The sequence below is a fragment of the Lucilia sericata genome, unplaced genomic scaffold, assembly GCF_015586225.1.
Source record: "Lucilia sericata isolate MDLA Ls3-8-SP2 unplaced genomic scaffold, ASM1558622v1 Contig000002F_arrow, whole genome shotgun sequence".
Lineage (NCBI taxonomy): Eukaryota > Metazoa > Arthropoda > Insecta > Diptera > Calliphoridae > Lucilia > Lucilia sericata.
The window spans coordinates 2,021,819-2,048,750 of record NW_023994043.1 but is presented as its reverse complement, the minus strand read 5'-3'; the positions used below and the strand labels follow the sequence as shown (position 1 = coordinate 2,048,750).

General features: G+C 31.0%; 1 protein-coding gene across 2 annotated transcripts in view; it reads right to left on the bottom strand.

The window, feature by feature from the left end:
• LOC119616075 (protein late bloomer) overlaps positions 1 to 25,963 on the bottom strand; it is a 30,278-nt gene extending 4,315 nt beyond the window's left edge. The window contains exons 1-2 of one of the 2 annotated variants that reach the window (XM_037972237.1): positions 25,886 to 25,963; positions 25,384 to 25,484 (exon numbers count right to left, since the gene is read on the bottom strand). In XM_037972237.1, the coding sequence (XP_037828165.1) occupies positions 25,384 to 25,443 (60 nt within the window). In that variant the 5' untranslated portion in view covers positions 25,444 to 25,484; positions 25,886 to 25,963. Of the gene's footprint in view, positions 1 to 25,383; positions 25,485 to 25,662 lie in introns of both variants that reach the window. The other variant, XM_037972228.1, reaches the window with a different exon arrangement.
• Positions 25,964 to 26,932: the final 969 nt, after the last annotated feature.

Genomic DNA, 26,932 nt, shown 5'->3' with positions numbered 1-26,932 from the left:
CATAAAAGGAGTTTTTGAACAGAAATGAATGACTGATCATTTCGTATTATTTAGAAGTAAAAAAATAACAAACAATAACAAATTGCATTTACATTTAGATTTGAATTTGAAATTAATACTTCACTTTTCATTTCATTACCATTTTTGTAAAAGTCTACTTATTTAATATGGATACGTATGTATGTACGACTATTTATTTAGAAAGTATTCGGACATGATAAACATATCCCGCACAAGTTAAAAGAATTTGTTAATTGCATGATTACATGTTGCATGAGTGAAGCCAAATCTCAATATATTTCCTCAATCAAACCGCATATAAAATACTTAGGAAGCAGCGTTTACAGTCGAGCCGCTCTTACCTTTCGAAGGCGGTTACATAATACGTTATCAATGTATACTATACATATTAGGGTGATCGATTATTCGACATTTTCCAAAAACCGGTTTTCGAATAGTTCGAATAGTTGACATTTAAAAAAAACCGGTTGATATTTTTCAAATTCAGAAAAAACCGGTTAACCGGTTTTTCATTACAATTAAAAAAATATATTTTAATTTGAAAAACTTAATGTTTATGTTTAAATTTGATTAATAAAACATGGCCCGAAATGATTTTTAACAGTTTAAAACAACGGTTCCCAAAAGGGGGTCCGCGGACCCCTAGTGGTCCGTAGCAAAATCCTAGGGGGTCCGTGAAGACGAACGAAAAAAATCATGAATAAAAAATATTCTCTATATGTTACAAAATATTAAAAATATCTCCAAATTTTTCATAAATACTAAAATACACAATTTTTATTCAATAATCCCAGATTTGTTGGTGACTCTTTGAATTTTATTGTTTCGGTCGTTTATCAGGATGAAGCTAGGCGCTACAAATTTATTGTTTCACTTTTATAAAGTAAAGTATTACGTGATTTGTAATTTTTATAAATATAAATGTTTTTATAGCAGACGGATAATGATTTGCCTTAGAATTAAATACTGATACTAGTATCCCGGAATATGAAGTTAGGTCACATTTCATAATATTTTTTTAAATTGTAAGCAAAAGTGTTAATCTAGTTAATTTTAAATATAAATATTCCATTCCAACGTGATACACAGATTTTAACTTCATTTTGTTGTCCAATATTATTAAATCAACATCAGAGAATTCATAGCGTTTTGCGTAAATAGTCAAAACCACACAGTAAAATAATTCGTAGGTATTTTAAAATTCAAATTTAAGATCCAAATTCACAGTACATTCGCAAAGAGTTAAAGTCATATTTTATGTGGGTAACGCATTCCGCAACAACATCGAAGAAGTCTAACTTTCACATATTTTCCCGAAAATTTAGCTTACATACTCAGCTCACTCCTATGCAATCGCAAAAAAATTTAGAAACATGACTCTTTAAGCACATGTCGACAATACTTGTTAAAGAAACCTTTTCTCTACCTTGACGAGAAATGAACATGAAAGCTCTCACGATCATAAAATTAAACATCATGTTAGAAGTCATTCTATATTTAAAACCATGAAATTGAAAACATCTCCGAAATACTAAATGTTCTCAATGTACGGGAATATTTTATAGGGTTTATGGACCAGGACTAAGACAATTTTCGAACAATTACACAGTGATACAGCAAAAAAATGCAGGGGTTCTCATATACCAATTCCATTTCGTTATAGTCCATAGAGTAGGAATTTATTTTTAATTTTTCCCGATCACTTCGTTTAGTTCCTTTTTAAGAGCAAAAGTTGTGAAAAAGAGCTATTTTTGAAGTTTTAACTTTAAAAAAATATATGTCTGGTAGTTTGCAACCGATTTTCAAATTGGATATTTTGTTTTAAAGATACAAGTGTTGTCTTTCAACCCAAAAAAATAAATCCAAAATTTATGATTAATGTCTTGGTTACGGCCATTTAAGTAAAAAAACTCACACTTTTTTCACAATTTTTAATTTTCATACTGCTCTACGTTGGCCATGAAGCAATAACTTTAGCTTTTACTAGCATATCCTGGGTGCTTCGCTACCCTAACTTAAATAAAATACATACAAAATTTTGTTTACTTTATAGAAAATTAAAATTGATTAAAAATTTTTTTTTAATGTTTCAGTTTTATACGTTCAATATCACGTGATTAAATTCGCATTCAGTAAGAAGCTTGTATTTTTAGTTTCATTCATTTAGCTTCCACATTATAGAAAATTTCGAAAGTATAATTTGAAAAAAAGTACTATAAAATACCTCTAATAGATTATCATTTAATCAAAAATTGTATGTTTCTGTGGTCAATACAATTCAAAAAATATAATTTTAATGAATGAAAAAGTACCAAAAGTCCCTTTCAGTAGATTCTCATTCACTAAGGTCCCTATATTTTAAATTTTATATTTAAATATAGGGACCTTCGATGTTCAATATCGTAAAAATATCAAAAAGTACCATCGGAAAACGAAAAAGTACAAAATTCTCTCTCTATAAATTCTAATTTAATAAAGACCGTGTGTTTCGGTTAACCATTATAAAGAATCTAAAAGGTACCATTTGAAGAATAGAAAAGTACCGAATAGTTCCCACTTAAGAACATTATTCAGTCAAGACCATGTATGTTAAAATTAATGTTCCTAGATTGAATATTTTAGAAAATTAAAAAAGTACCATTTATTAGATAAAAAGTACTAAAAAGTTCTCTCTTAAAGAATCTTATTCAATGAGGACCGTGTATGTTTAATAATCATGTATTTTGAATTCATATTAAAGAACATACAAAGAGTATCATTTGAAGAAAGAAAAAGTACCAAAAGTGGAATAAAATTTACCTAAGTGGAAAGTACTAATAAAGAATACAATTTTTCCCCTTTTCGCATAGAAATATACATTTTCAAGAAATAAGTTTACAAAATGTTCCGTATTTAAATCTATATATCACAGATAAAACTCAATCGATTCAAATCTGCATTCATTTGTTCCAGAAAAATAGTGCTTTCAAAAAGTACCAAACAATTCACTCGAATTTGGTTCTATATAGGACTTAGTACTCGAATTCCAAAATAATATACCAACAGCTTATTTTGTGTGAGTTTATTACAATAAATATTACAGAGTTAGTCCGTAATTTAATAGGAATAATTCAATAAACTGAAAAAATTTTCTTAATGTGCTAAAAAAAAAATACCATAAATACAGTTTTCTCCCTTTTACACCCAAAAAGGACTGAATTTTAAAAAAGTACGAAACAGGTGTCTCATAATTTTGGGAGATGTATCCAAACTATTTTTAAAAATTTTATTATGTTAATTAGTTCAAAAGTTATAAGGGGCCAAAAAAGGTACCAAAATCACCTTTGTTACACATTTTTACCCCTTAAAAGTACGAATTTCAAAAAAGTACCAGACACCCATCTGCTCATTTTAAGAGTAGATACAGGTGCATTTAAAATTGTTCTTGTATCACTAATATTGTGTAAGATAATTAAGAAAACCTGTTTTACCCGTTTTTTCCCCTTTTTACCCGTAAATGTACAAATTTCCAAAAATGCCTCCTTAGTGGATCTACATAACCAAAAGCACATCTACTGTTAAAATTTCATGATTCTAGGTTCAGTCGTTTGGGCTGTGCGATGATGAATCAGTCAGTCAGTAACGCTACTCTTTTATATATATAGATTACATTTGAAAAAAGCCACATTAAGTTGGGTTTCCAATGATGGTCAATTTATGATAATCGATGAAAAAGGTTATGAGTTGTACTAAGTTTTATAAAAATATAGCATATTTCTTCCATACAAAAACGTTCATGTTTCTGGTTTTCTTTGTAACAAGTTTAAAAAATGTTTATAAACATTTTTATACAAAAATTAATTTGTATGGAGAAAACCAAAAATTCGAGAAACATGCTATTAGAAAAATTGGCATAAATTATCCAGTTTTTCATAGATTTTTATGAAATAACAAGTTTTAGAAACCTTCCTTTATGTGATTCTTCAGGAAAGTAATAAGAGATGAACTCACTGCCTCATGGTCAAAGTAGAACATGATGAAAATGAAAATTTTTTAAAAAAGTGTGAGTTTTTTTACTTAAACGACCGTAACTCAGACATTTGACCATAAATTTTGGATTTCTTTTTTTGGATTAAAAGACACTTGTATCATTAAAAAAAAAAAATCGGATTTGAAAATCGGATGAAAACTACTAAACTTATGATTTTTCAAATTTAAAACTTCAAAAATGGCTCTTTTTCGCATCTTTTGCTCTTAAAAAGTAAGTTAACGAAGTGATAGGGGAAAACTAAAAATATATTCGTACTCTATGGACTATAACGAAATAGAATTGGTATATGAGAACGCCTGCATTTTATTTTTCTTCACTTTTGTATCACAGTGTTATTTATAACAATAAGATATCAAAATATGTATGGGGGTCCGTGAAATTAAATAAATTCCTCAAGGGGTCCGCGAAGTAAAAAATGGTGGGAACCGCTGGTTTAAAAGATTATAACTTTAGATCTAGTCGTCTGATTTACATTATTTCTTTAATATAAAAAATTAGGAAAAAAGTGGGACACTTCTGTTAAACATAAGGTACTATGTAATCCTAGCTTATTTTAAAAGCCCTGTTTAGGAAATTTGCATAGGCATTCCAACACTTCCATAAAATTTCAGCCGTAAATTAATTATTGTAATTGGAATATAATCTTAAGATTGCTAAATTTTATCAAACAGTTATCCATTTTACAAATAATTTTTTTTAATTAATTAGGAAAATCAAAAAAGTTTAACCAAAAGAGCTGTAGAAAAATATAGTCTAGTTCCTCGACTCGAATATTTTTAAAATTTAGACGGGCTGTATTATTATTTACTTAAAAATTTCATTTAAATAATCTTTGAATACAAAGCAAATAAAAGTATTCGAAACCGGGTTTTAAAAAGTGAAAAAACCGGGTTATTCGATATTCGAAAAATCAACATTAAGAAAAAACCGACACTGGTAAAGCAGAAAAAACCGGTTTTAAAACCGGTTGAAAAATCGAGTCGATCACCCTAATACATATTGAAGGTTATACACAAGCAACGGATGTGCTCGATCTCATACTGGAAACAGAAATTGTCGGGAATTGAGAGGCAATTATCCCAGAAAGGTGTAAATGGTAAAGCCACACATTAGAGAAAACACCTGTTAGAATTAGGGTTCTATAAATCGACTTTCGAATAATCGAACAATCGACTTTTTGTCGAAAAAAATCGAAAAGTCGAAGTCGACTATTTTGTTCCAAAAAAAGTCGATAACTCGACTAACGTCTATGAAAAAAGTCGAAAAGTCGACTTTGTAAATAAAAGTAGGAAAGTCGAAAAAAGTCGATAAGTCGAATAAAGTCGGAAAAAGTCGCAAAATATCGGAAAAAGTCGGAAACTCGAAAATATTTAGTATAAAAAAGTCGAAAATTTAAAAAAAGCGGAAAAAAAGCCAAAAACTCTAAAATAGTCGGAAAAACTCGAAAAAAGTCAAAAAAAGTCGAAAGTAGTCAAAAAGTCGAAAAAAATCGAAAAGTCGGAAAAAGTCGACTATTTATACAATACTAAAAGTCTAAGAATCGACTTTTAATTAAATGAAAAAATTCGAAAAGTCGAAAAATCGACTTTTCATAAAATGCAAAAAGTCGACATTTAACTAAATGCAAAAAGTCGACTTTTCGTTTCAACTATAGAACCCTAGTTGAAATATGTTGCTACACGGTGTATGACGAATTGTGTAAAATGGATGGAATAAATATGGCCGATAGATGTTAACATAGAGTTTTTTATTACAACTATAAACTCTATTTTAGAGTTTACAATTACGATCGAAAGGGAAATTATTCCGTATTTTGCTTTTTAGAACTAGCTGAAATAAATTTTCTTTCAGAATGATAGTAAATATTAATGTTTATAAGTCAATTATGAAAGTTCAAGCCAATTTCTGTGGGGAACTTTATATAGGGGTTATGTTCGGGTGAGGTTCGATTAGCCTTAAGCATTTAGGCTTATATAGAACTAAGTACAATATTTAACATAATTATAAACTCCAAAGCTCTATTCGGGACAAGGTTTAAACTGAGTATTCGTATTGAAATATAATTTCTTTACACAAGATCTGATTCAATTAAACTCCTTCAATAACAGTTTCTATTAAGTAAAACCAGTATCAAATTTAAACATTAAGCAAAACCTGATATTTTTAGAATAAATCGCAAAATGGAATTCCCGAAATTTTCCTACTAAAATGTCCAAGGATTGCCGAAAAGATATTCTCGGGAATTTATTACCGCTTAGAAACCCTATGTTAACCATATTAACTTAACACATCCGATAGCTAAAGGTCAATTACAACAATATTTGCTGATAAGATTAAATGTATAACCGCATAGGACTGCAAGAGAGTCATAACCGAATACTCATTTAGTTGGAAAGTCTGCATCATTAGACTATTCGGGATTAACGGACGGGAATTTGGGGAAGTTAACCTGACGAACATAAAGTTGTTAGAAGCATTAAAAACTGAAATTGGATTTGTGGAACAATGGGTAGAGTTGCAATGATCTTATGGTATTACCTCAACGAGAGCAGTAAGAGAGTTTCCACATAATGGGTAAGCCCGAGGCTAGAATTATGATACGAATTCTGTCGAGAAAAGGAAGAAAGCCTCCGCAGAATTAGTAAGTCCAATGTTAGAATGATGGTGCGTATTTTGACAAGACACACAGGATTACGGGCACAACTAGGCAAGATTCAGACGAATGTAGAGCATATAGAGACGACAGTGAAATCTAAACGGTGTTGTTTCTGTGTAATTTTCAAGTTTGCGTCTAAATTAGATTCAATTGTGTATCTTGGAAACAATGTTGTTATTACATCCCAGAGTAACTACAGGACGTTCTTTTACAATTCAAAGAACAATTCTATAGGAGGCGGCCTGCAGGAAAAAAGATGTTTGCGTCTTACACGCCTAAAAACTCCTATGTATCCTATAAAAATTATTGGAGTACATGATTCATTTAGGTAACTCCCTTGTAAACATTATGGGAGTACATGATATGTTTAGTAGTCCCTGTAATGCAGGCATGGACCATGTTTATTTTTTTTTAAACAATATGGTCCATAGCCATAGCATTAAATAGAATCATGTTGCGGATAATGTACTCCCATAATTTTAGCATGGAGGTTTGGGATTAATCTGATCCCTGGAACATCACAATGTTAAATGGAGTATGCATATTTGGATTAGTTTTGAACCAGTCTTAATCCTTTGATAAGTACTCTTCACATTCGTCTCAATTTTTAAAACGTAATTTTTAGGTTGAAAAAACATATTTAAACATGTGATAGAACAACATTTAATAGAACAACTTAAGCCAAAATAATCGCCAGTCTTGGCGCCAATAAACCGCCAATTACATTTATGTAATTTTACCATAAAATTCTTTTATTGAAACGTAAATCATATAGTTAAACTTTGATTACAGGCACATTTTTTCAATCGTCTCCATTAACTTATTTCAAATTATGTTCAGTGTCAAAAGATGAAAATTAAAAAAAATAAGGTGTTACTATTGAAATGACGAACCTAAACTACATCCGCTGTTCTATGGCACATGCCCGAACAAAAAAATTAAACATACAAATTTAAAAATAAAACAAAGTTTGACATAAATTTTGGCGTACGTTTTCTACCCAAATAAATTCTTACAAAGAAAAAGTTGTGCGTGTGTTTTTATTTATTATTTTACTACAATTTAAATTTAAAAAAATACATTTAAATGACTCATATTTAAGACAATTTGAAGGCAGCCAGTCAGTCAGTCACTCACACTTAGAAAACATTTTTCAAACGCTCAAGTATTTTAAGCGTTCGACAGTTCATTTCAAAATGTTACAAGACAATTTTCTGGTACAAAAGTACAAAAAAGTTTTCCAAGGACTTTTAGCTGTTAAAAAAATTCCTTTCTTTATTAGGTCAAGAAATATAAATATTTACATACTAGTAGGGTATCCATCAAAAACATCCCAGCAGTTTTAGTACATTGACATCACATGAATGATTTCCACAAATATTAATTTTCACTTATGTAAGTCATTCTAAGTAATCATAAGTGGTAATTTTAAAACTTTTTTGTCTGCACTTTAGAAACTTAAGTTTAAATTACTTTCTCCAAGGATACGATTATGTTAAAGCAAATAATAATATATTAATTCTAATTAGTCAGCGGTAATCCCAAATGATAAGTTTATTTATTTATTAAAAAATATCTTAATAACTTTTTCACAAATTTGTGCAAATAAGTTTCTTTAACATTTAATTAGGTGCCTTATGTATTTATGTGACACTCAATTAAAGTAATTATACCCTACACCACTTTAGTGGAGAGGGTATATTGGGTTTGTGCTGATGTTTGTAACGCACAATAATATTGGTCCTATACCCACCTTAAAGTATACCAATCGGCTTAGAATCATTTTCTGAGTCGATTTAGCTATGTCCGTCCGTCTGTCCGTCCATGTAAACCTTGTAATCAAACTACAGGTCGCAATTTTGAAGATAATTCAATGAAATTTGGTACATGATCTTCTATTGTCCCAGGGACGAAGCCTATTGAAAATGGTTAATATAGGTCCATTATTTCACCTAGCCCCCATACAACTGAACCCCCGAATAGGGCTTGTAAACCTTGTAATCAAACTACAGGTCGCACTTTTGATGATAATTCAATGAAATTTGGCACATGATCTTCTGTGGCACCGGAAACAAAGTCTATTGAAAATGGTTAACATCGTTCCATTATTTCACCTAGCCCCCATACAACTGAACTCGACGAATAGGGCTTTCAAGTTCATAATTATGTTTAATATAATCGTATCTCGACAAAAAGCTGCAGAACCAAGTTCTATACTAGCCTTAATGACTCTCATGAATTCTATAATTATAGGATCTCTTTTGATTATAGCCCCTATACAAAACCCCCTTCAAAATCTGACTTAAATATCCACAATTTTATTCAACAATAAATGGCTTAAGTATATCTGACACAAGGTACAATTTAAATGCTTTATTATGAAAACTAAATCACATTTTATTTTTGTTACAGGTGTAGGGTATTATATGGTCGGCCTCGAACGACTACTTGTTTTATTAATTTAGATTGATTATTATAATAAAGATTATGATAATAAAGATAAAACTTAAGGGTTGATGAGTTTATTTCTTAAGCAAAAAACGACCTCGTTAAATCTGTCAAGTCATAGGCATGTGTTTACATGAAATTTGTTTAAAAAAGCTCATTTCTACAGGGAATACAAAGTAAAGACAAAACACTTTTTTAACAAATAAATCACATAAACTTTTGGGGGACATTGTAAATATTTATGTTGAAATACAACAAGTTGGTCATTTAATATATTTATACCCTACACCACTATAGTGGGGTGTTGATGCTTGTAATACCCAAAAATATTGGTCCTACACCCACCTTAAAGTAACCCACCGGCTTAGTACAAGTTTCTGAATCGATTAAGCTTAGAGCGTCTGTCCGTCCGTCTGACTGTCCATGCACAATGTCGCAGGTCGAAAATTTCAAGATAATTTTATGAAACTTGTCATATAATATTTTCCTTGGTCCAAGAGCGAAGCCTATTAAAAATTAAATTGGTCTATTATTTCACCTAAACCCCATACAACCGTGCCACTCGAATAGGGATATTGAACTCACAATTATGTTAAATGTTCTAGTATCTCTACATGACATGGCAACACAACGGGACTCATCTAGACCCAAGTGAGCGTTGCTTCAGGCGGCTGCCAAATTAACCTATCCTAACCTAGTATCTTTACAAAATTCGGTACAACTTAGTTTTGTATAAATCTGAATGTATAAGCCGTAATGATCGTGCCTCTTTCAGAAAATTACTTCACTAATAAACTCTAGTATCACGATTTTCTCCATCATATCTGTGATTTGAGATATCGTGTCCTTAAGTTTGGAAAAACTCCATTTTTGAGGCATTATAACAGCGCCAAATCGACGTAAACATCTTAGCATCTCACATATCTTCTTTCTTCTCCGAAATATATACAACTAAAGCTTGAAAACTGATTGTGTGTAGGACATCGTAAATATTGTTTATAACGAACAAAAATATTGAATCCATCTCTATCTGAAGATGTTCCAATCGACTCAAAATTACTTTTTAATTAGATTCGTTCGTCAATTTCGGACGAGTGATATCTCAGCAAATAAAGCAGGTTTTTAAAAAATTTAAAAAGTATTTTCCTTTTTGTCAATTTATTGTTATATCAAGCTTTAAGTGAAGATATCTGGAAGAAGAAAAAAGATATGTCAGATGTTAAGTTTTTTTTGTTTTTAACCGACAGACTTGGACTTTCAGAGGGCATACAACATTTTATAAATAATGATGGAAGGACATAGCTTAATTGACTCACATAATGAGTCTTAGCCGATCGGTATATTTTAAGGTGAACCAATATTTTTGAGTGTTACAAACATCAGCACAAACGGATAATACACCCCCCACTGTAGTGGTGCAGGGTACAGGGTAGTTAATATCATATATGATATAAGATTTTTATCAAAGGGAAATTCTTGGGCCTGAATAATGGTCTGGGAGTCAAACTGTTAAAGACTGAATGAGTACCTATTACCGAAGACATAAAATCCCAAAATTTATATCACCTCGGATGAATGGTGTTCTGTAATTTTGAACAGAATATAGAATATTTTAAACGTAATACTGGGATCTGAATGAGTGCAGAGTCATATGTCCTTAAGAAGAACCCGAGAATTAGACGACACTTTGTTGAGTTGATATGGGTACCAAGACCTGAAGGAATTTGGCAAACTCACCAATTAACACATTGTTTCCCAATGCGAGACACATTAGAAATATAATTCAGGTGATTCCTTTCAAAAAATCAGATATTGACGCACTTTGCTCCTGATCTCAAGAGTGCAGACTCCTTCAGGATCTACACTGTCTTAAAGATGGGGTTCTAACATACATATGTATTTATTGGAAATACCAAGTACTACGGTATTCAGAAGATCGTCCAAATTAGAGAATGATTTAGTTGATATTTCAAAAAGATAATTTAAGTTTAGTGTAGGTCTATTATTTTCAGAAGTAACAAATTTCATAACGAACGTTTAATACTTTTACATAAATATGAAAAAAAGTCAAAAACCAAATTTTGATCGTAGTTATAACTCTAAATACATATTTTGTAGTTAGATTGAATTGCCTTGGTTGGGATTTACTTTATTTGAAGCACAATCTGCATGAATTAGTTTAAAAGATGCATTTTTTATAAAAGGAAACCAGAAGAAAATGGAAATAACTGCAATAAATCCTACACAAATTCATCCATTATTTAAATGTTTTAACACAAAAATTGGTAATTTCTATAAAATATTTTTAATAAGTTCCATTTAATATACAAACTTGAATAACTTAAAATTCCTTAAACAATAAATTAAACTTGAAATTTGGAAAAAACGGCAAAAAAATTGGCAATAAAATATTTATTAAACGTATTAATTATTTTAAAATTTATTTTTGTGTTTATTTAGAGCATTAAACAAAATATATTTAGACAGTTTTATATGAATAGGGGGGCGAATACCCAGTACCCCGGTGCTCAAATATTTAATCGTGTTCTTTTTTAAATGTTTGTGTGTTGTTGTTAAAACAAGAGGCACCCACGTTGAGTTTATGCATAAAATTTTGTATTTTTTTTTTTAATTTTTATTATTATTTTTTTTTTTTTGTTTTATAAAAAATCAGTTTTTGAAAATATTTTTGGAAATTATTAGTTTTGTAGTGTGTTGATGTCATGCTTTTGAGTTGTTTATTTTTCGTCTTAAGAAAATTTTCTATGATTTTCAATGACACTATGAAAAGAAATATTAAATAAATAAAAACTTTTCTTTGCTACGGATACACACACACGAACTAATTGTGTATGTTTTAGCCGGCTTACTCACTCAATATATAAATTAGCCAGGGAAATAGTAAATATAAGGGGGGAAATGAAAAAGACATTAGATTAGACAAATTTGGGAAAAGGGAACCTAATGATTACACACCCCATTTATATTAAGCGTTTCCCCTAGAACTTTGTTGGTAATGCTCCCAATTAAAATAGAACTACATTGAATCGATCATATTTTGTTTTACTTCTGTAAGACCCAAAACTGGATCATACCCCTAAAAACCTGTAACTAGACCTACAGTTCTCCTCCCTGTAAGTTTTTTAATAAAAATATTTGCGTTATGTCTACAAATCATGTCAAGAGATGTTACATGCATTCTTTAAAGGCGTTCCGATTTTAGGTTATATTACCAAACTCTAAAACTCTCAGGCACAACTTGGTCCATTGCAATAATCTTAAAGTTATCCTCAATTTTGGTAATCATTAGAGTCCAATGATATTACTCTGAACTCTTGCAGATCATGGTAATCATATTGAAGTTGTTATAACGTTCCTTTAATATCTTCGTTAAACAACTTCTGCAGTTGTACCTTTTAGGTAAACCATACGATTTGGCGTGAGTCCAAATCATACATTCGATAAGTATGTATATGAAAGATCCCAATACAAAATATAAGTCATAATGAGTTCTTATCAAGAGTGTTTTTTATTATAGTTTTCAAAGAACTTTTCTACGAAAGACCATTCAAGACATTTATGATATTAAGTGGCGATATTGGACCACCTGAGTTTCGTTTCTTCTGTCGCCCTTTACTCGATCAAGTTCAATACCTCAGCTATTGGAATATCAATATCCTTTTGCGACACAATCCATAAATTCATTTACCCGAATACCCTCAATTTATGAAGAATCAAAACGGCCTTTTGAAGATTGGAGTCACGACCAATGCGCTCGAACATGTCGATGAGCTTAAAGTGTACTTATGTTCGAGTCAAAAGGCAAGGTCTTATTACCTTTTATGCTATATGTTATCAGTTTACAATGTTAGGTTAAAAACTCATCTGATCTCAAAAGATTTCCTATTATAAGGCACAGAAAGTATTATATGTATATGGGGAATTTCATGTCAAGTGACCCAACTCAAAAAATCGATCTTTAGATGATTTCCGATCAGATCGTCATTATTAGATTAACCTCACATCCTTCTGAAACGTCTTAAAGAAAATTGTTGTAATTTGTGGAGAAACATGACTCTAAACATATTTGTTGGTCTCAAGTGTTTTCCCATTCCCCATTTTATGTATTTTTTTTAACATACATAATAATTTATTTTCATTATGCATTTAACCTTAACATTTTTGGCGGCACAGATAGAAAATTAATTTGATTTTTATATTTACTGTAGAAGAGGGAAATATTTTGCGTATTTGAATAAAATAGAACTGTTTACAAAGGGAGTTCAAAATGTCTGGTATTGTAAATACATAAGTATTCGACATTGGTTTTGTAAATGAAAACGTAAATGTGATTTATTAAATTAGAATATTTTTTAAGTAAAATTTAAAATAAAATTTGTTTGTAAATATTTTCAGACGCACACATAAATTAAACAAACAAAAAAAACTTTAAATAAATGGTAATATTAAAAAAATTAAAAACATTTAATGGGAAAAGAAACAATGAAATGTGCTGCTCACCAACTCTTTATCCATTTTTTTATATGAGTTGGAGGCAGTTAAAGCAGACAGACAGACAACCTTTAAAATCATTTAACAATCTACCATTAAGAATGATTGTGAATGCTTATGATTGTGGATCCCACATAAAATACTATCTTTTAACTATAAATTTACCCATTACATAAGACGAAAGCTCGTCTATGAGTGGAAACGTTTGGGTAGGTCTGTCTCAATGACATCTGTAGTAAAAATTTTATATAAAACTTTAAATAATTTGTTTAATTTTTCACTATCATTTGACACTTTTTTATGTTTAAATCTCATGACGATCATGATGATTTTGTTTTGTGTGAACTGATAATATTCAACACAAATAATACCCAAGTATACTAAATATGGTCTTAATTATGGTGCGTTGGCAACAGTTTAGTTTTTTTTTCTATATAGATTGATGATCATTGTGCGTCGTACCGTCACACATTTTTGTTTTCATACACGCAAATATTTATCTTATCAGTAGTATAAATATAATTGTAAACATAAAGTAGTGTTTAATTATAGTTTTCAAATGTTTTTTTGCTTTTATTTTATTTAATAATCTTGTTATTTAATATTTTTTGTTTTTATTCCCTACACCATTATAGCGGGAAGTGGGTATATTGCGGTTAGGGTTAATTTTGGTTGCGCTAAAAATAATATTCTTTTAATATATAGCATATCGTAAGTCCGTCTGTGGGTTAATGAAAACGTTTCAGAGTATGGGAATTTCAAAAGGAAGAGTTATAGAGTTTACGTTCTGAATTTGATCACAATTCTTTGTTTCTGATCTAATACAAGTCTATGCATATACAATAAGATCACATGCAATTAGATCAACTTTTTGATCCACCTTAGTCTAAGTATTATTTTTTTGCTTATATTTGAACCAAATATTACCCAATTGCATTATAATTTATTTGAAGAAGACAGTTTTCTTGCGACTTCGCGATCACATCCTCGCTCTTAGGATTTAACCTTCTCTATTATGAAACAAACGGCTAAACTATATTTTTAGGAGTTCTTGCTCACAGGATCGTTGCCTGTATTGGAAGTTCTCTATTCTTGATCAGTCCTAGCTTAGTACCGTTACAGAGGGAGAGTTATTTCCAACATGTTTTCCTGATCATCATACACTTGATAATCTCGGGCCTCTCCATTTTATTCATGACCTTACCTAGGACTTTGTATCGAATTTACCAGCAACTATATTTAACCCTTAGTTACCTACCCCCGAAAACAATCACGTAATTACCTACCTCCTCAGTCTCTCAAACACCAAAAACATTTCATAAGAACTAAGAGGTGTATTATAGCCGATTTGGAGCGTTCGAGAGCTAGCTCCAGCATTTGTATTAGTAATAAACACAGAAGACGCGAACAGAAGAGATAAAGACAAAACCAATCCCTATGGAGTCTGAGAGACTCCATATAGGCAATTAAGGGTTAATTTGCCACTATACTAATGAAATTTGGCATGAACAAGTTTTATTGACCAAAATCTCTCTATACAAATGCTGTTCCGTCCATAGTTGATCCTACCCCCCACACAAAGTCCTCTTCAGAAAATGACTTTAAAGCTCATAGCTTTAAAATGCAATCGATCATATCGATGAAATTTTACATAAACAAATGTTATATTAACCGAAATCTATCAACGAAATATTTTGACGATCGGTCGATAATTGACTCAACCCCATATAAGGTCACCATACGAAAATTATTTTAACGTTCAATACTGACTTAAAAATTACATTATACCAATGAAATTTTAAATAAACAATGTTTATATTATCCGAAATCTCTCTAGGCCACGATGGAGCCTGTTGTGAGCTCCTTTTCATAAAAAAATTGTTCTTTGAATGTATTATTTTCCAATGTTCAGAAACTCAGCTTTCTGAACATTGGAATGTTATTTCCGGAATAACATTACTTCCAAGATTTTTGGTTCAAACTTCGGCAAAGGAAGTGCTCCAGAGTTTCACTGTCCTCTCCACATGCTCTACATTCGTCTAAACCCGCACGTCCAATTTTGTATAGATTTGCTCGTAATCCTGTGTGTCCGCTCAGAACACATACCATCATACTAACCTCAGATTTGCTCATTTTGAGGAGATTTCTCGTTATTTAATATTTTTTTGTTTTTATTCCCTACACCATCATAGCGGGAAGTGGGTATATTGCGGTTTGGGTTAATTTTGGTTGCGCTAAAAATAATATTCTTTTAATATATAGCATATCGTAAGTCCGTCTGTGGGTTAATGAAAACGTTTCAGAGTATGGGAATTTCAAAAGGAAGAGTTATAGAGATTACGTTCTGAATTTGATCACAATTCTTTGTTTCTGATCTAATACAAGTCTATGCATATACAATAAGATCACATGCAATTAGATCAACTTTTTGATCCACCTTAGTCTAAGTTTTATTTTTTTGCTTATATTTGAACCAAATATTACCCAATTGCATTATAATTTATTTGAAGAAGACAGTTTTCTTGCGACTTCGCGATCACATCCTCGCTCTTAGGATTTAACCTTCTCTATTATGAAACAAACGGCTAAACTATATTTTTAGGAGTTCTTGCTCACAGGATCGTTGCCTGTATTGGAAGTTCTCTATTCTTGATCAGTCCTAGCTTAGTACCGTTACAGAGGGAGAGTTATTTCCAACATGTTTTCCTGATCATCATACACTTGATAATCTCGGGCCTCTCCATTTTATTCATGACCTTACCTAGGACTTTGTATCGAATTTACCAGCAACTATATTTAACCCTTAGTTACCTACCCCCGAAAACAATCACGTAATTACCTACCTCCTCAGTCTCTCAAACACCAAAAACATTTCATAAGAACTAAGAGGTGTATTATAGCCGATTTGGAGCGTTCGAGAGCTAGCTCCAGCATTTGTATTAGTAATAAACACAGAAGACGCGAACAGAAGAGATAAAGACAAAACCAATCCCTATGGAGTCTGAGAGACTCCATATAGGCAATTAAGGGTTAATTTGCCACTATACTAATGAAATTTGGCATGAACAAGTTTTATTGACCAAAATCTCTCTATACAAATGCTGTTCCGTCCATAGTTGACCCTACCCCCCACACAAAGTCCTCTTCAGAAAATGACTTTAAAGCTCATAGCTTTAAAATGCAATCGATCATATCGATGAAATTTTACATAAACAAATGTTATATTAACCGAAATCTATCAACGAAATATTTTGACGATCGGTCGATAATTGACTCAACCCCATATAAGGTCACCATACGAAAATTATTTTAACGTTCAATACTGACTTAAATATTACATTATACCAATGAAATTTTAAATAAACAATGTTTATATTATCCGAAATCTCTCTAGGCCACTATGGAGCCTGTTGTGAGCTCCTTTTCATAAAAAAATTGTTCTTTGAATGTATTATTTTCCAATGTTCAGAAACTCAGCTTTCTGAACATTGGAATGTTATTTCCGGAATAACATTACTTCCAAGATTTTTGGTTCAAACTTCGGCAAAGGAAGTGCTCCAGAGTTTCACTGTCCTCTCCACATGCTCTACATTCGTCTAAACCCGCACGTCCAATTTTGTATAGATTTGCTCGTAATCCTGTGTGTCCGCTCAGAACACATACCATCATACTAACCTCAGATTTGCTCATTTTGAGGAGATTTCTCGTCTTGCTCTCATCAGGGTTATCCCATAGGATCTTTGTGGTTCTACCCACTGTTTCATTACTCCAAAAGTCCTTATGGGATTCTCACACCCATATTTTTAATTCAGCATTTATTGCGTCGAAAGGTTTTGCGTTCGTAAGGTTAACTACCTCGAGCTCCCTTCCCTTTAAAGTTATACATTCGTCCCTTTCGTTGCCGACTACTCCCGAGTGGCCTGGTACCCATATGATGTAAACCTTATCTCTGGGAGAATATTCAGTTAAAGCTTTCTTACAATCCAATACGGTCTTAGATTTAATTCTATTACCTGATATCGCCCTAATTGTCTTCTAGCTGTCGGTAAATATATATATTATGCCCCGTGGGCGCTATATTTATTCTAATCCAATTTATACATTCCGTTATTGCTCAAACTTCTGCCAGGAAGCTTGTGTTATGATTAGGTAAGCTGTGGTATATTTCAGTTTCTGGGATTTCATTATAGAACCCCAGGCCTAATTTGTCCCCCAAAAATGGATATTACTACCTTTGTTTCTAAATCACATCTACTGGCATAAGGGAGGGTATCGTACAGTCGATCTATATTTTATTTTCTACTATATTTTATTACTTTTTTTATATATTTGTTTCAATTTTAAATTTATGTATTAAAGATTTTCATTTCGAATACATGTATTTTAATATTTTTATAATATTCATTCAAAGTCTGATAATATTCAGACTTGACACAGAAATTAAAACTGGGTTAAAGTTTTAGACAATCATTCATTTATTTAGACATTAAAATACGTACTATTGTACGTATGATTTTACGTGTATACAGTAGTAAATAGATATGTACGTTAATGTCAAAAATATTACATTTAGTTTTTTTTTTTTGTTTCAAAAAGTTCTTTACACATTTGTCTAGAATATATTTAAATAGTTTAAATTTAACGACAATTTCTGTTGAGTTTTATTAAAAACAAGTGAGCAACGTTTATGCAAATTAAATTGCATGAATGTCATTATAAATTTTCGGTTTCACTTAAAGTGGTAGATTTACATACTATTTATTGTATAAGCCTATTTACTTTAATAGTAATCTAACTCAAAATTAAAGAAAAATATTAATATAAAAAAGTTTGTTAAAAAAAAAACTAAATTTAAAGTTTGTTCATAATTTTAAAAAAATATTTAAAAAAGGAAGTTCAATGTAACAAAAATAATTCTATTTTAAATAAAATTGTAATTCCCTCAAATGCGTGTTAGAGTTTCATAAATCATGAATAGATCGTTCAATGATATTTCTTTATTATTTTCAATTTAATTTTAATTAAATTATAAAGCTTAACTTCGCAAAATACTCTCTCATATACATATTTAAGGGCTTAATAATATTTAACGAAAAGCTGATAAAAACCAAATACAAATATTACACAATTTTCGATCTTTCATTTAACCCTGAAATAATTTATTTATATTTTTATATTAATATATAAAAGTATTAACAACTTAATCAACTCGTTGTAATTATTTTCTCATATAAATGTGAAAAAAAAAAATACAAAATAACTTTATTAAACTGGCAGACCATCAGAAAAATAAATACTTAGACAAAAACCATCATCATAAATTCTATTAACTGACAAATCTAATCACAATGTTTCAAAATTACATTGATGGAAACAAATTTTACACAAATGAAAAATAGTGAACAAATAAACAACAAACTTATCTAAATTTAACTCATAACATAAATTATGCTGAAAGAAACCAACCAAAAATAGATGTATTCATTCATATACTTGTTACACTACAACTATAGAAGTCTTAGGCAGTTGCCTGTCCATCCATCCATCCATCCGTCCGTTCAATGTTTGTCTGATTGTTTACTTCTCACATGTCTTTGACTCGCTTTGTTTCCACTTGTTGAATGTTTGCGGCAATTTTAAATGGAAAACATCAAATACATTTTAATACAAATAACAAAACAAACAACTAACTACTGGTCTACTTTGTAGTAGCAAATATTCTTAAAAGATTGTGCAACTTATTTTTTAATTTATTTTAAAGACCGGTCAATTCAAGGTGGAAGAATTAAAACAAAAACCATGTTCGATAAAAAAAATTTTAGTGAAATACCCTACATTAAGCGTATTTGAATTTTTGGTATTATAATATGATAAGACTGCTATATTTACGTTGGCCCTAGTTACTTTATATTTTTGAGACAAAAATTTAAGTCATGGATTAGGACGAGGTACTCTTATTCAAGCCTTAGTTTTATGTTGACCAATTGCTCCGTAACTGAATCAAGAACATTCTAAGAAACAAATGTATAAACTGTGAGATGTCCAGTGTACAGTTATATCTGTCAGGAAAAGAGACAGTTATATCGGACATCGGACATGAGAGGCCTTAATGTTCACTCGTCGAAGGCGAAAATCTGTCTTCTCACTAGAAATACAAAAATGTCTATCCTGTTAAAGAAAACACCGGTAATGGACAGAGTTAAGTACTTAGGTTTAATATTTGGCCAGAAATTAAAATGAAGTCACCACTTAGAGGATACGATCAGCAAGGCACAACGGTGCTGGGCAATATGTAGGAGAACCATAGGCATGAAATTGCGCCTTGGTCCTACTATGACACATTGGCTTTATAAAAGTGTAAATAAACCGATGGTAACTTAAGCTTCAATAATCTGGTGAACTTCTTTGGACAAAAAGTGTAATATCACACTACTACAGGGAGTTCAACGTACATGATGCTTGGTTATAAGTGGTGCCATGAGTAATACGTCAATCAAAGATCTGGAAACGTTGCTAGATATTCCACCCATTGAAACATATATAAAATATGAGGCGGCACTTATAGCCGAACGGCTCATAACTTTAATCGAACTGGCCAAAAGCGGTTTAGGACACGCCATCGATGTATACTGGACACATTGAAAGGCTATACACAATCACCGGACAGGCCTGTTCGCATACCAGACATAGAAAATATCGGTAATTTTGAAACACTTATCCCAGATAGAATATCATGGTCAAGCAGAACATTAGAGCAAATACCCTTAGAAATTTATTGTTACACGGATTGCTCTAAACTCGGAAGACATATACCACCGTTTACCTAATCACTATACTAGCTTCCAGGCAGAAGTCCGAGCAATAAAAAAAAGAGTAAATTAAACTAGAATGTATATGGCGCCTACAGCGATTAACATATTTACCGACAGCCAGAAGGTAATTAGGGCGATATCAGATGATAAAATTAAATCTAAGACCGTATTGGATTGTAAGAAAGCTCCAACCTAATACTCTCCCAGAGTTAAGGTTTACATCATATGGATACTAGGCCACTCGGGAGTAGTCGGCAACGAAAAAGCGAATGTAATAGCTTTAAAGGGAAGGGATCTGGAGGTAGTTATACTACCGAACCCAAAAATATTTGACACAACTAAGCCAGAATTAAAAATATGAGAATCCTATAAGGTTTCTTAGAATATTGAAACAAAGATCCTTTGGAATGACCTTAACTAGAGCCTTCTCAAAATGAGGAAGTGTAAGGTTACACACACGGGCACAGCCATACAAAATTGGCCCTGCGTATTTATACGAATGTAGAGCATGTATAGAGGACAGTGAAACTCTGGAGCACTTTCTATGCCAAAGTCAGGCTTTCGCCGAAATTAGATTCAAATATCTTGGGAGTAATATTATCCCGGATATAACATCCCTCACGAACACTGATTGGAAATTTGCTAGGAATTACGTCCAGGAAACCGAGTTTCTGAACATCGAACAATAATACATTCAGTGAATACTATAAAAGGTGGGAACATCCTAGAGAAGAGTTAAGAAGAAATGCACAATAAACGGATAAACATGGTTACCCAAAGTAATGTTCAATGTTCATCTCTCAATTCTGATTTCCTTAGGTTGTCTACCACTAACAATAATGGAATAAAAGATTCAATTGTATTAGCCAATACGAGAAGAGAACCCGTAATAGGCAAGTTCAGAGATTTCATAATACTTAACTGGAACTTAACTAAAATTTAGGACAATCTGTACAATAGTTGTGGTATCTTTGTCTTACTAACTACAGTGCACAGTGACGTGTAATCACTGATTGCAGTTGCATTTGTTTTTCACGTCCTCATAAAATATTACAGATTTCATGAGGACTCTGTGTGCTTTCATATTCAGAATATCCAGGGGGCAGCATAGTTTAATTCATGCATGATTCCAATGACAAACTTCAAGATTGTTCTCAGAAGCGACAGTATTTTATTCACGATTCGACCACCTTAACAATTATTTTCCGTTGCTTTTGGTACAGAATTAGACATTATCTCAAGAGGAAAAAGAAGAGTCTAGAGCAATATCTCTAGATATATTCTTAATGAAAGCATGTCACGAATAAGCGTTCCATATAATCTCAATATACCTTTTCCCACTAGCACTCATAAAAGAGATACTTACTGGACAGTCTACTATTGAAAGCATTTCTACCAACTCCATTCAGTACAATATCTTCTTCACTATACAAGAGCACATAATAAGATATGTAGGTATTTCGAAATAAACCACGATCATGATCCGAGTTTTCATAAATTAACATATCAGGAGATTACCTCATGATTTTCAAAATTGCCCAAATAGTGAGTAAATATAATTCAGAATAATGTGCTTGTAAAATTGTATAATAAACATACACGATCGACCATATGATAGCCTATAGGCTATCTAGTGTATACACTAGTTATAAATATATTTTAAAAATTATATATTTTTTATAAAAAAAAAACTTTATGTTAAATTTTACCTTTATTCCTATGTACTAGGAATCTAATTCAAATTATATTGAAATTTTCTTTTTAATCATTCCAAATAAATATCTCAAGAAATTAAAAACAAACTCAATTAGTATGTATGTATGTAAACTATTAAGTATTGTACTTAAGTAAAATGTGAATGAAATAAATCTTATATTTGTATGTACAATGTACAGAAATATTTACGAGTACCACGTAAAATATTTAATTTAATTTTGTATGACTATATACAACAACTATTTACTATCAAATACCACGGGGCAAATGCTTAGATATTTTACATGCAATCAAACACAAAATTACAATTGTAAATCAAACGTTTGGGACAAATAGTAAAAAAGAGAAATATGCACCTTAAAGCTTCTCCAAATATATCATAGAATATAGAAATACATACATACTTATTTATAGACCTCATTTTCAAGAAGGTTAATAAAACAAGTTGTTTATTTGCTGTTGCCGTTGTCGTTGCAGCTGATATTGCTGCTTTTTTGCTGCTGTTGGCAAGTAAACAAATACTTAAAATATACACAATATTTTGTATTGATATCTACGATTTTTTTTTCAGAAAATACAGCAAAATATTTAACAAACAATTGCAATTTTCCTAATATTGAATTTATTAGTAACAAATGTTAATGAATTTAGTCTGAGACGACTTCTTGAATACCCTAAAAAAGATCACAAAGAGCTTGATGAAGAAACAAGGTTTGCATTTAACCTATCGAAATATTGCTTTTATGATCTAAAATGGAAAGATCCTTATGAAATTTGACTGAGAAATTTTAATTCAAATAAGATTTGTTTCTGTCAAATTTAATTTCACTTGTATTTTAAAGACAGATATTAGCGTTAGAGTAATTTTTTAAGGGGACCTTATATGGGACCTATTTTCCTATTTATATACCAAACAAACTCCATCAATTAAAACTATTAATACAGACGTCTCATTGCTCGAACGTCTTATAATCTAATATATAATCTAAATGGACCCAGATATACATATATACCTTTATGGGAACTATATTTCGATGTGTTACAAAGGGAATGACAAGAACCCATTATCTTTAGAGAGAATTGTTATGTCTATATTCAGCCTTACAATTGAAAAACTCAATTGTGCCCCACTATGGCCTGACTACGCCGAAAAACATAACAAAATACCATTATGATTTAAATCGGAACATGGATTATAGATTCCTAAATGATCCACTGTCTCTCCAAACTAAAAGAGGTTAGCTTTAAGTTTTCGCTTTATTAGTATTGCAAGGAGGTCTAGGTGAAATCGTGGACTATTTGCAATACCTAACATTTATGATTTATAAATTTGTGAATTTTAAATTGCATCCTTCTAGTTCCCCTTTCGTAAGCAACAACGGACAGACGGACATAGTTAGATCGTCTTTCGATCATAGTAAGTACTTACCACAGTGTCATACATGGTATGTCTGGAAGGAACTATAGGCTACCTTTTGTTTTGGAAATTCAAGTAGGTGAGGTGCCACGCCCACATACATAATAAGTATTAAGCATATCTCATAGGGTCCCCAAATTTTGTATGAACAACTTTGACATCCATATGAACCCATGTTGACCAAATAGGCAGTACTTCTGAAAAAGTATAACAACTAAAGTTCTCAAATTTTTTGGGAGCTACTTTAGTATCGACATGAATATTTAGGACAAAAAATTGTCGGATTAGCGATAGGGGGCGTGGCACCTTCCATAGAAATTACATACTAAAATTCGTTTATCTGGGAAACTATTGGAGTTAGAATCTTAAAATTTTGCGCGAAGACCTTTAACATCTATGTGAATATTTGGAAGATATTTGGGCGGACTTTCATAAGGGGGACTTATCACCTCCCTTATGAATCAAATACAAAAATTTGTTTTTATGGGAAACTATTGGAGCTACAATCTTCAAATATTGTAAGAAAAACTTTAACATCCATGTGAACATTTGGTAGAAAAAGGGCGGACTATAATTAGGGAGAGTTGGCTCCTTCCATATGAATTAAGTAGAAAAATTCGTATATCTGGGAAAACTGTTATGTAACAAAGCACACAGGGTATAGTAATACAAAATCTCATTTAAATTTTGTTTCCGGTATTGTGTTCAAATTCGATATAAATAAAAATAATAACCATATTCATAACTCAAAAATATTGTGAGAATTGATCTCTGAATCACTGCTGTGGAGCATGTCCGAATTCTAAATATGTATGTTTATTTTAAACTATATCCACAATGCAACAAGTGTCCAAATTTGGTTTAATAGGAAATGCATAACATTGAAACATAATTAGAAATTCACTAATATTTTTAAACAAACATATTTTAAATTCTCTTATTTTGATTAAAACCATTTAAAAGAACTCACACTTTTAAGTACATAATAACCAATGTTTACACCTACGAATGTCTCAAAGCGAAAAAGTCAAGGTATTAAATTTAATTAATTAAAAAAAGCTGTTAAGTTTTTCCTGTTTCTTTAAAAAAAATAATAAAAACAAATAAACTCTATTTTACGTCACTAGTGTGTCAATTCAAAACACTTGAATTTTTCTGGTTTTAGACATGTCTAGTTGCCATTGATACGATATGGCCTACATTTGATTCTATTCAAATAAAAGTTGAAAGTAGAGAGCATTTGTTTTTTGCGTGGGCTTAAGTGGGTGAACTTAAGCGGCCTTGAAAAATTTTGCAAAATACGTAATAATTTGATTAACATTAATATAAAAGAAATTATCTCTGGGCCCAGAGGCCCAATTCTTATCGAAATTGTATATTCGTTAAATAAATTAAGAAAAAATGTTTTAAATTTCTCATTTGATATCGAATTTCATCATCTCATAATGAAATATAACGAACAATTTTACTGGATCAAGTATTATCTATAGTGTAGGGTATCTAAAAAATCATATTGTTTCGTTATTTACAAAGCACTCTATGTTTATAGTTTTTAAAAAAGTGCATTTATTGCAAAAGAAAATATTTATAAAAATTATAAAACTGTAAATATAAACGATGAACACATCAGAGGACTACGATTGTCAGAATTAAAAATACAAATTTTAAAAATATTTAAATTCATTACTATAGATAGATATTTTTAATTGCTATGCTTAATGCAGCTCTTATATCTATCAGATACTTCGTACACCACTAGATCGGTACTTACTGTATAAAGAAAATCCCATAGGAGTGCAAAAACTTTCAATGTTTTCGTTGAACAAGCCATTTTTTTTCTTTTGTTGTTGTTGCTTTATTGATAAAAATTAACTGTAATATAAATAAATTTTTGTTTTTAACACAAATTTTTACACAAAATTTATAAATATTAAATGAAATATTTAAATGCTTTTCGTTTTCACTTAATGTGTGAAAATTATAAATTTTATGGCAAAATTTTCTTTTTGCTATTTTTTTGTTATTTACAAAAAATATTTGATTTTTTCACCTATTTTCTTTATTTTATTTTTTTCGTTACGAGTTTGAGTTTTATTATTTTTTGCGCGCCACACACTTTGAAAATGCCGAGTTTATTGTTGAACTGTGCGTGTTTTCTTTTGTCGTTTTGTTCAAGCAAATTTTAAAAATAATCTCAACCGTTCTTTTTCTTGGCCGTTTTTTTTATTGTTTTTAGTTGTATTTTCCTAAATGTTTATTTAATTTTTTCTTACTCTTCTTTCTTAATTTTTAACCGTAACGTTCGCCGCATGCAAATAAACTAAAAAAAGTTAATCGTTTGTATTTGTTTTGATTTTCTTGTGGCGATTTAGTTTTGCGTTAAAACAAGCTCGTTGCTGTGTGGGAACGCAATGGAATGGAACTTAAACTTATCAAAGTTTAACAATGTGAAGCTTTTAATTGAAACAAATAAATCTATTTGTTAATGGCAACACTTGGCAAGAGCTTTTCTAACGACCGTTAAAACGGAAATATAGTTTGATTTTCATTTATAGTTGAAATCAGTGTTGCCAATAGTAGGGAAAAATTAACTTTTGTAGTGTATTTGTTTGTATTTTTGATACCATTTGTAATTTTAAACAAGTGAGAGAGTATAGCCGGTTGTGGCCGACCCGATTTATTGATGAAAACTGATTTTAAGAGGCTATATATGTATATATGGGGGATAGGGTCAAATATGAACCGATCCTAACAAAAATTAGTATAGGTATTTTTGTTGGCATTGAAGGAATTTCATCGAAATAAAGTGTTCATAAGAAATTTAACGACGTTCAAGCTTTTTCAGAGGGGGTCGAAATAAAACATATGTATGTATGTAGTTGTACATTTTTGTAGGGATATTGGTATATTAGGCATAATTATGAGCTCCAAAGCCCAATATAGGGAGTCCTGTTGTATGGGGACTAGGTGAAATAATAGGTGGCGTGTCATAATGTCCAGTGTCATAATGTCCATAGTCTTTATGACACACCTTAACTTTTTAAAATGTCATAATGTCCATGGACATTATGGCACTTTTAAAACAGAAATGTATTGGAAAATTTATTTAGAATTTAAGAAAGGGACACACTTAAAGAATTGCTCCTAAATTTGGTTTATGTTGCATTTTGGATTCCTTTTAAAAAGTTTCCTGGATAGCCGGCCTTCGGCCGGACGCAGGGATTTCAAACTCTGGGGAATTTCGAATACCGGCTTCGCTAAAATAAGCCTTTTTTGCTAAATGGACTCTTTGAAATCCATGGACTTTCTGTCGCATTGCT